General features: G+C 52.8%; 1 protein-coding gene across 1 annotated transcript in view; it reads right to left on the reverse strand.

Annotated features, from left to right (window-relative positions):
* The window catches only part of RBFOX1 (RNA binding fox-1 homolog 1), a 1,649,671-nt gene extending 1,639,926 nt beyond the window's left edge, over positions 1–9,745 (reverse strand). The window contains exon 1 of the mRNA XM_027773019.1: positions 9,397–9,745. Coding sequence (XP_027628820.1) covers positions 9,397–9,399 — 3 coding nt within the window. The 5' untranslated portion in view covers positions 9,400–9,745. The remainder of the gene's footprint in view (positions 1–9,396) is intronic.
* Between the last annotated feature and the right edge of the window lie 1,594 nt (positions 9,746–11,339).

Below are 11,339 nucleotides of genomic sequence, written 5' to 3' on the forward strand. Positions count from 1 at the left end.
ATTTAAAGTTCACATAGACAATGAGGAAATGAATAAAATTCACTAGGAAACAAAAATCTTTCCAAGAACCATAGGTGTTCTGACTCCCTAATATTCTATATCAGACTCTTAGAGTGAGAAGTTCTGGTCTGAATCTCACAAGATAAATACATGGACATAGAGTCTAAGGAATCTCCGTGATGGCAGTTGGACTTACCTCACTGTGGAGGAGCATCAGTCTTTGGAGACAGAAGTAGATTCACCTTTCTGTTAATAGGAAAACAGGAGTGCAGAGAGGTACATACCTTGCCTAAGGTCACACAGCTAGAAAATGGCAGAATCTGAACTCACAAGGCAGGTGTGTCATGCGCCAAAGACTTTGACTTCCCACACCTTGGCTCTCAGAGAGCTTCTTACCAAGTTTTCCTAACTCCTAAACAATTCTATGAGCTCAGGCCAATGTGCCATCACCCTGAAAGGCGAGACTTGCTTTTTGTTTAACCAGCGTCTGCCTGCTGCAACTCAGACTGACCGACAGCCCCAACTTCACTTATTATTGTTATTTTGTTTGTTTGTTTTTTTAATGTTTGCTTTAGGGTATGTGTGCCCACCAGAGAGAGAAGGCGGGTGGAGGGAAAGCAAGAAAGCAACCACCAGGCCCACGAGTCAGATGACGGTCAGCCACATGGGAGTCCAGTGCCTCAGCCACCCATTGGCCCCGAGCTTGCTGTTCGTTTTCTTTCTTTCTCTTTCTTTCTTTCTTTCTTTCTCTTTCTTTCTTTCTTTCTTTCTTTCTTTCTTTCTTTCTTTCTTTCTTTCTTCCTTCCTTCCTTCCTTCCTTCCTTCCTTCCTTTCTTTCTTTCTTTCTTTCAGAGAGGTTTTTGCTATAGGGCACATGCTCTTGCCAGACAGACAGAGACAGAAGCAAGAAATCACCCCCCAGAGGGAATGGCCATGCTGCAATCCCTTCTCCTCCGTTCTCCTCTCAGGATCTTGGACATGCACGCACACGCGCCCAGCGTGAGTTTAAGTCACCAGGTCCAGGACTCGAATTGCAGTAGATTACATGGGAGTTCAGCAACATAGCCATTATACTAACTGCTGGTCCCGAGCTTGCTGTTCTTAAAGACAGGTCACCATCATACTCTTGAGTCTCCCCAGAGAAACTCCTGACACTTTCCTAACCTGCGAAAATGAGAACTGTGTCCCACCCCTCTGGGAATTTCTACATGCACAGTCTTCCTCTTTGTATCAGCCTGCGTGATTAGGGCAGCCTGAACCAGACCAGCTTCCTGAGGACGCCGAAGGAAAAGGTTTGCTCTGTGTGGTGCTGTCACAGTGATCCAGGCCACGGGCATCTTCAAGACATTCGCTCAGCACCCAAGGCAGGGGCTCATCCCAAGGGAAATGGACACCCAGCTCATACCTCTGGGATCTGGCCAGGCCTCCTGATACAGAAGCAGCCCTCTCCACACCCTGCTCTGTCACTTTCCATAACAAGTCTAATAAATTAGTGCTTCTCTCTGCCAATCAATCAGAGCCCGGGCATATGGCCGCTGTCAGCAGTCCTCTGCAGGCAGAGCTGTGCACAGAGGCTCGAGTCTGTCGGCGGCCTCCACTGCACGTTGGCAGCCAGGCTGGGCTCTTCTCTCTTCTCCCTCCATTTATCACCCTCGTTACCATCAAGAGGAAAATGTAGGAATCCCATTCTGGGACTGGTGTGTGGCCTGGAGGGATTGAGAAATGCCAGCGACGTAATAGCAATAATAATGATATCATGAGGATGAAATAATAATAATAATTGCCAATGTTATCGTAGCATGTGCCGTGTTCCTGCACACTCCGAACACTCACTAGGTGTCAGGCTCTTTGCTGAAATCATTATTTACAAGACAGATCAGTCGTCAAACTGCCTCCATGGTATAGGAATAAGTATTACCTGCACTTCCAGGACAGACTAGGGCTCCGAGAGGCTGCGTAAAGGCCGGGGTCATGGAGTGAGAATTAAACAGAGCTGGAGTTTGAAGCCAGACAGTCTGAATCTGAAATTCTAACCCTTGGCCTGCATCGCCTCCATCCTGGTGCCTTACGTTGGTTCTTCTGATATTCCTCTCACGTGCATCAGAGCAGGAGAGAGAAGCAAAGGGGCTCTGGAAGAAACTGCTTGAGTCCGCAATCTGGCTTTGCTACTGAGTCTTCCAGCCTCAGTTCTCCCGTCTGCAAAACGGGCATATTATAAAGGGTTTGCAGTGAAGAATGCATGAAACAATGCATGCGGAGCCTTAGCTCAGAAGGAACTCCCAATAAACAAAGAAATGAGCGTACCGATGACACAAAGAAGGCCATTTTGACAACCTTAAGCCCATATGCTCATCTGTGACACTCTCCATTCTAAACTGCACAGAAAAGAGACATCGAGCATCTCAAGGAAAGACAGCCCGAGCAATGAAAAGGTGATTGCTCAAGTTCCTTTATTTTGCTGGTGAAGGTCTGATTGTGCGCTCAGAGGAATGAAGAGGGGAGTTGGCCAGAGAGCAAGGACTCGAGGGTGTGAGCAGCAGTGTGCATCACACATGGAATAGTTACCAGAGCGGCTCCAGCCCTGAGTGAGTGCTGCCCGAGGGGCTGGTGCTGCCCTGGGAGCCCAGACATGTCCACAAAACCACACTCAAAGCGTGAGTCCAAAGACAGGCCAGAGATGCTGAGGAGCCCAGGAGGAGAGAAACAGCAAAGACAGACCCCACTGCAGCAGCAGCCGGGGGCCAGAGTGGATCTTCACACCAGGAGGACAAGCGTTGCAGTAAGGAGAAATGTGGGCCTCGTTTCCCTTCAGTGGCCCGGATGGGCTCGGCATCACTGCTCCCAGCAACTCGGGCTCAGAAGCTAACCACTGTGATACACTGCCTCCGCCCTCCCTCGGGTCTTACAATGCCAGCAAAAGGGGCCATGTGCATAGTGATGAGCGTCATGGGTAGAGACTGAGAGGTTCAAAGCCTCAGGCAAGCCGCCCACCTGCTGCGGTGTGCTCAGACAAACAACTTCATGCTTTCCTCCCTCACTACCAGTGTGCGAAACGGGGATGTGAAAGACAGCCTCCGAGTGTGCTGGACGCATCAAGCGAACACATTCATTATGTCGGCACGGACCACCTGCTCTGTGCCACGCGCAGCACTAGATGCTAGAGACACGAGGCCAGCATGGCCCGCCTGGAGCTCAACATCCAGGGGAAGAGAAAGAAGATAAGACAGTCACTAAGGTCAACACAAACGCCCCGAGATGACAGTCAGGAAGGAGCCTGCACAGGGAGGATTTCCCTACTCCAGGGGCCGGTGAACTTGTGCCCTGAAGGATGAGTAGAGACTGAACAAGAACTCGGGAGGGGAGAACTCACGCCACCACACTTGGCCACGTAGGTAGGGCATGTGGCCCATGCCGTGTAGGAAGGGTTCAGTCCATGTGAACTTACCATCATGGCTACATCATGGGCAATAATGCAGTTAGAGCTGTGGATGGATATGGGCTCTGGTTCAACTGGAGGGCAGTTGGATGGTCTGTGTGTCTAAACCTTCCATTCAACCGCAGCTGTACCTTCCAAGGTGCAGGAGTCTCCAAAGACAGACAATTTCTGCCGCATTCAGAGCTCTCCCTACACAGCTCCCAGCTCATCATCAGGATCCACCATCACCCGGGCACACCTACCAGTGGGAGAAATACGTGGCCATGCTCCGAAAGGGAACCTACCAGAAGAGATGATCAATAAAGGGGACCTGTGTGTGACGGCTCCCAGGGAACTCCTAGGAGAGATGTCAGCCACATTGGGGAAAAAAATGCATGTGTGTGTGTGTGTGTGCGCTTGGGTGGTGGTGGGGGGGTGCCTCTTTGAAAGAATGCCCTGGAGAAAGGTGAGCTAGGCAGGAAATGTATACAGAATACCCCGGGACCTTCCGTCCACACACGGGGAGCACTGCTGCTAAATGAGGGTCTTTTTTCTTATAAACTCATCTCTCCTCTTGAATGGAAGATTTTGGTCTAAGCTCCCAAAGGAGGAGAAAAAATAAAATGTAATTTCTTGTATGTTGTAGGGCTTACCTTTCCAGCTGCCAGTAAGTCCGCAGACCAAATTTAGTTACAGAGACAGACTGGAAGTCTGAGAGAAAAGCAGGCTGGCCAGGAAGACATGCTTGTTTATTTACTCACGCTCATGCACATCTAACAACGTTCCCCATGATGGTTAAGCCGTGGATACATCGTGGCATTTCTCTGCATTAACTTTCCACGGCTTCCTGTTCGATGAACAGTCAGCTATCTTACCAGGCCTGCAACAACAGCCACACACTACCAGGTTCCGGCCTCTGGGCCTCTGAACTTGCTGTTCTCTCTCTCTTTGAGACTGTCTTCATGCAGATACTCATCCTAGGATGGGAGCTGCACCAGGACAGGGGGGGTCTGTGTGTGCTGATCGCAGAATGTTCTAAGTGCGTTGACTAGTGCCTGGCACAGAGTAGGAGCTTAATAAATACCAGGAATCCACCGAATGTATCAATGAATGCCACACCCATCGGATGAAGGTATACACCCAAACATATCTGCTGCTTCTTCGCACTAAGGCCTCAGCTCAAAGGGCTCCTCAGAGTGACTCTCCGCACTGCCCACGTATAGGTGTGGGCCTTGTCATTACCCTTACAAAAATGTATTTTTATCTCTTGCACATTGTCTGGCTTCCCCTATGGCAATAGAAACTCTGACAGCACCAGGTTCTGAGCGTCCATGTTTCTAGGGCACCGTGTCCACCACGTGGTACATTCTGAAGAAATGTGTTTCATCAGCCACCCCTTCCCCTAAAGCAGACACAGCCGCCTGCAGAGGCAGACCTCAATCACTCACTCACATCTCTGCGTCTAGTGACCAGTGACATGCCACCGATAATTATGGTGCTCAGAATGACTGTAGATACAGAAAACAAGGACAGCTGTCTCTCCATATAACTCCATGTGTCGTTTGTCGTAATAACCCCAGACCCTACAACCTCATCTAACATGCTCGCTGTTGACATTGTCTGAAAGTGCTGGGTCCCCTCATTTGGAAGCTCCATCACTGATTGATTCTTTAATTAAAGTTTTAATATTTATACTTGTGCCTTGAGGCAGTATTTTAAATAATGGAGGCAGGCATTAGGGAGAGCTTCATGGCTCCTTCAAAAACATCCTCTCCATGTCTGAGGTCTCTGGCACAACAATATGGGTGAATGTGAACGTGAAGGATTACTGGAAGTGTTTGGGAAAGTCAGCGGTATTAATTTGTGGATCGTGCTTACTGTGGATCTCCCATGCTGGGCGCGAAGGCAGGAGAGCTGCCCTGTGTCCTTCAGAGCAAATGCACTCGGATTTCAATAGTCTCCTTGCACGCCACTGGGACATCGTGTGTCCCCAAAGTATTTTTTGTGTCAGATACGATTTCCCTCTTAGAACGTGTTCATTACTCCACACGTTGGCTTAAAGGATACAAACAAAACGGTCTAATTTTTAGAAAGGTGAAATGTCAGGCATATAGACAGTGCAGACCCAATTTCCTGGATACATAAAAAATTATCTGAAAGGTCTTTGATAAAATATAATGGCCTGGTATGGCTCAAGCTGAAAGAGCTAAACCTATTTTTTTTAACAAAAAGTCATCAGAGACATGAGGATGTCTGGAAGACCTGTGCTCAGACCTTAGAGGAAGAGGTAAAAAAATAGCATCAATTATCGTGAAGAGAAAATAGGGCAGTGAGGGTCAATCCTAGCGGGAGAAACTCGCTCAGCCCCGCGTTCTGACTCGTGATGCTAAGACAGTGTAGCCTACCAAGAGCAGCGTTCACTAAGGCATTACTGCAACTTCATACCTGTTGATTTGCAAGTCTCCACTTCTCCTGCCCCCAGGTCCAGGCAACTACTCTTCTGAACCCTGCTTCTATGCATTTCACTGTTAGATACAAGGTATAAGTGAGGTTCCCCATGCAGTAAAGATGGCTAATTCTGGATATTAACACGGTACTTAGAGTTCACAACACTGTATGGTACAATTAAAACTCTAAGTGGAGCCTGGATGGTGGTGGCACAGAGGTGAAAGCGATACACAGGAAGCTTCTGGCTTTGCATCTGATCGTGGGCACTTTTGGGCCCACGATCCAGGGCTAGCAGAGGCAGGGGTGGATCATGGCCTCAAGATCCTATTCGGGGTGCTATATCTTTCTCTCTGTCTCTTTCTCACTCATGGGAGAAATCAATATGCTTTTTGTTTTGTTTTTAGTTTGTGTCATAGAGCACATGTGCTCAACAGAAAGAGAGGGAAAGTGAGAGGGGCCCAGGGGTATGGCCACACCGAAATCTCTTGCCCCCAATTCTCCTCTCCAAATACTGGGCATGTGTACACACCTAGCGTGTTTTTCAGATGCCGGGTCCAGGACCTGAACCACATAGTTAGCCAAGTGGGACCTAGCTGCTTTCACCTCCACACCATCTGCTGGCCCTCATACACTTTTTCAAAAATCTGTTCAGAAGATTGATTTCATGTTGTATTCTTATAATAATAAAATTTAAATTAAAAAAAGTCTCATTGATGTGCTGATTTATATTGTCAGGGTTTTTTTTTTTTTTTAAGTTCATTTAGTTATTTCATCCATATGAGAGAGAGAGAGAGAGAGAGAGAGAGAGAGGCTGACCCAGCAGGATCTTGCCATGGAGCAATCTCCCCCAAACCCTCCAGACAGCCAGGATCTGAGACAGCCAAAGGCATGGCCTGTGTGTTCACATTGACCCAGGACCAAAACCAGCCTCCCACATCACTCCAGCACCATGCTGCAGAGCCCTACAGGCCCTTCTGCCTGCACAGCCCTGGCTGGGTCCACACAGTCAGGGTTTCTGATGGACAACGAATGGCCACAGTTCTATGTATAAACATGTTAAATAAGTCACAGATGTTCATATTTAAATGCAGCAATCGCAACATGAGAATTGAAGGATAAATGATAGATAAAGCTACTTCTAATATTCTTTGTTTCCAAAATATGCCACGTATTTAGGAGCACTTTTCCAATTAAAAAAATAAAAATGTACTAAGGCAATACTTTCATCACAGGAGACCAAGAAGATGAAGACCTCCCAGGGGATCAGAAGACATGAACTACGGCTACAAAAACTTAATTTCTGGGCATACAGTGCTGTCAAGTTGGCCAGTCAAATGCGGCTAGCCTACAACCTAGCTAGTGGGCCGCTCCCCTGACCCTTGGAAGGAGTGGCGTGGAGTAGGAGCGGTCAGGCCGGCTTTGACTGGGAGACTGTGGCTTCCGGGCAGCAGTCTCTATGATGGACTCCCTTTCATTTCCATATGCAAGTTCACGTTTATTACGTACCAGGAAGCACATGTGCAGAAGGCGTTTCTATCCCATTCAGTGTCCCAAGGCTCAAAAATTTGAACAATTTATTTGAAAAAAATTTAAAAGAAACAAAACGAATTCAGGCACTTACTGGGTGCCCACAGCCAATTTACACGTTTGTTGCTTTATCTCACTTTGCAAAGGAAAAACCCAGGCACAGGGAGGTTAAGTAACTTGTCCAAGGTCATGCAGCTGGCAGGTGGCAGAGCCAGGAACCTATGATTTTCTCAGTGACAAAGCTCTGCTCTGGCCCCTAGGACGCCCTCTACTCTTGTAGGGGGATGGTCCCTTTGTCTTCCCAGCCCCTCACCCCTAAGCTAATTTAGAGGAAACCCAGGGGATTCTTGGGACCCGGGGCCTCCCGATGAGCTCAAAGTGCAGAAGGTTTGGAGGTCACCTCGCTGTTTGAGCACAGCTGTAGCCTGACCCTCCTTAGCCCTTCGCACGCCCCAGGCCCTTTGCCTCTGGAGAAAAACGATCTTGGCTATAAATAAATCTGCCAGTGGCTCCAGCCCGGCCCTCTGTGGTCTCTTAAAAATGGAAAGGATCGGGGCTCTCTCATCTTTATCCCCTTTTGTAACACAGATAAATGTAAGCGAAGACTACATGAACCGGGAGGGAGAGGGCGGGGCGGGCAGCGGCGGGGAAATCGCAGACCACAGCGGAGTGTCCTCAACTCGCGCGGACAAGGCCTGGCCTCTTCAAGAGTTGGATTCAAAAATAACCATTACTGCCACGAAGGAAAGCCTAAGTTAGGATACATTATGTTGCAGCTCAAACAAAGCTTTTCCATGACACCGCCCCCACTTCTTTCCAAGTTCAACGGAGAAGCCCCGGCTGGAGCCAGTTTCTCTGGACTGCCTGGCAAGGCTTCCCAAGCTCCTGAGCAGCCCCGCCTCCGACGCTCCTGAGCAGCAGGTGCACTCCAGCTCCGGTCCACATAGGAGCGACCGGCCCCCATTCCCTGGCAGCAGAGAATGGAGTTGGCGGTTCCAGGGTGGGGCGGGATCCAGGTCTTCCCCTCCCTTGCCAAGCCAACAGTTTCAGGGCTTTCGTGACACCTGGTGCCTGGAGCTGGCGCCGGAGGGAGGCTCCAGGAGCATCGCGGCCAGGTGGCCTCCCGGGCTGCAGGGAGTTGGGAGCAGGCCCGGTTGGCCCCGCCCTCGCCCAGATCCCAGAACAATTAGGAGGCTGGAGAGGACAGGAGGCGATCCCTTCGCCCTGGGCGGAGATCGCGTCCCCTTGAGCTTCCTCCCCGGGATGACGATGTTCTAAGGCACAGAAGGAACCAGGGGGCGCAGCAGGAGTTTCCAACTCCCGAGTTTTGGGGGCCGGCCCCCTTCCCTGGGGTCAGACGCGGCATCTCTGGGGGCTGATCTCTGCGCTCTCTCTCCGAGCGAGCCCCCCCACCCCGTGCCCGCCTCCCACAGGGTTCATCTTTCCTAAACGCGCTCGCCAGCCACTGAGGAGCCTCTTCCCTCAGACCTCTGGAAGGGCAGCGGAGGAAGCAGCGGCCCGGGCGCGCCCAGTGCACGCTTCGCTCCGGCGGGGTAGACTGACCCAAGTGCGCAGGCAGATCTCTGCCGCTCGGGCGCCCGGACTCGCTCCCAGGAGGACGGAAACGCAAGCCTGGGCGCTTGGGAGGGGCGCTCTGGGGCGCAACGAAGGACGTGTTTCTGGAAGCCATGCGTTGAGGGGGTCGGGGACTCCTGGCCTTGCCCCCTGGGGAGGACGTGCCATGAAATCCCCAGGGAAACGCTGAAAAAGTTGCCGTCCAGCGCGCCCGAACGCCCGCTGGGAGGAGGCCGGCCCTAGGGGACCTAGCTCCTCCTTCTTTGGGACCCCTTGGGCCAGGTCAAGGCGGAGGGGGGAGGAGGGGGCACGGAGGCGGTAACTCCGCCCGGGCTTACCTAGAACTCCGGGCCAGCCCCGCAGCGGTCGCCTTCTCCTCGGCCCCAGACCCCCGAATTCCCTTGCGCTGTTGCACCCCCAGCCACACTCACCATGGGCTGGAGGCGGCGGTGGGGGTTGCTGGCTTCTCCCACACTGTCCGTAACTTCACGGGCAGGTCAGCCCCGCCCTGGCGCCCCTTCTTGGGCACCACGAGGGTCCTGGCAGACGGGGGCCCTCACGGCCGCGGGGACGGGGTCTGGAGCTCACGGCTTCTGGATCCCTGGCGTGCTGTCCGCTGCTCCTCGCCCTGCCCGGGTTGGAGTCTGGGAGTTCTCTCGCTCCGGACGCCGGGGCGGGGCGCGCGACTGTCCCCTCCAGTTGCGGGGTGCTCTCCTGCTGCTTCCTCCACCCGCCCCGGTGGCGCACGCGTGGGTCCAGCCGCCGCCGCCTCTGCCTCTGCCGTTGCCGGGGCTCCCGCCCCTCCCCGAGCGCAGCCGGGGGCTGGGGCGAAGAGGGAGGGATTCCCCTCTGCGAGTTCGGGTTTCCCACCCGGAGCGGACCCCGGGCTCCGTCCGCCCACCGCCGCCGCTGCGGGAACCACTTCAGGGCAGTGCGGCCAGTGCCACCGGCCCCAGCTGGAGGAGGAGACGCCGGTGGCGGCGCGGCTCGCGGGGACTGGAAAGGAGGGGACCTTCAAACCCCGCGCTCGGGGAGACCGGGAGGGGGCTGGGGTGAGAGGGGAGCGGCGTGCACCCAGTCGGCCCGCGAGAGCGTTTGCAAGTGGGCAAGAGCGAATGGATAGGAGATCTTCCAACAAAAATAGAGATTAGAAAATAAACAAAGGAGAGCGAGAGAGCGCGCGAGAAAATTGTGTGCGTGTGTGTGTGTGTGTGTGTGCGCGCGTGTGTCTGTGCGAGCGCGCGACAGGCAGCTAGCGGCCCCGGCTGCGAAGCCAAAAATAATCCGGTGCGCGAGGGAGCGCCCCCTCCCCCTGCTCCTCGCCAGCGCGGCCGCCGCGGTCACGCGTGCAGCCCTGGATTCCAGCGGGCGGCTGCGGACAGGCCAGCCGGCAGCTGCGGACAGGCCACCCCGCGCCTCCGTCTTCCCGCTCGAAGGGGAAAACAGTGAGAGTTGGATGCTGAGGCACTGAACCCAGGGCCTTCCCGTACACAAGTCTTCTTCGTCCCAAAGTGGGCTCGCTTATTGAGCTCCACAGCACTCGGTCTCGACCCCACCACTGCAGCCAACCCCGGGAGAAAAGCTACATCGTGGTAGAATCTTGTCCCCCATCCACTTCTGTCTGGGGGAAGTTTTCTGATGAATCTTCAAACCTCCCGGCCAGCAAGAGATGGAGCCCTATCTGAGACACGGGAAGTTAGCCTGGCCGGAGGCAGTGCAGGACCTGAGTGCCCGGTGGCCTGGGCTGCCCCCAGCCCCTCCGCAGCTTGGCCTCCCTGTCCGGCCCTCTTACTGGAACTGACTCAGAGGGGTCTAGCGAGTGTCTTAGCAGCTGCCTTAGAGCCGGAAGCTCGTGTTACCACTTAATAAGCACTCACTTGTCCACAGCTGCTGTTGTAAGCACTTTGCACTGAGCTTTCTCAACCACTGGGCCAAGCAGGTGCGTAGGTGAACCCGTTCCACAGATCCAAAAAAGGAGGCTCCCAGATGTGCAAGCAGTATTTCTCCTTTTTTGAGCCTGACCCTTGGACTGCCTGGGCCAGAAATATTACCGTTTTTGTCCTTTTTCCCATCCCTCTTTCTCTCTAAAAGCAAACATTCCTAGTGATGGTTTTGCACAGTAAAGTGTGAGGTCTGCTGAGTTATAATGGGCTCCAGGTCACATAGCTGATGAGGAACCAGGACTCCCCAGCCAGGTCTGCCTACCTTCATGTGGAGAACCACTGCCCTAAGGTGGACAAGGCCAGATTCCAACTGCGGATGCTCTCCTCGCTCCCTGGGCACTTTATCTGAGACTCTTGTTCAATTTCCTGTCCCCTCGATTGTTTTTGCACTTTCTGCACTGAAAGCATGGTGCTGCTTCCAAGGAGGACTG

Source organism: Tupaia chinensis, unplaced genomic scaffold (genome assembly GCF_000334495.1).
Source record: "Tupaia chinensis unplaced genomic scaffold, TupChi_1.0 Scaffold000042_1, whole genome shotgun sequence".
In the NCBI taxonomy this organism is placed as follows: domain Eukaryota; kingdom Metazoa; phylum Chordata; class Mammalia; order Scandentia; family Tupaiidae; genus Tupaia; species Tupaia belangeri.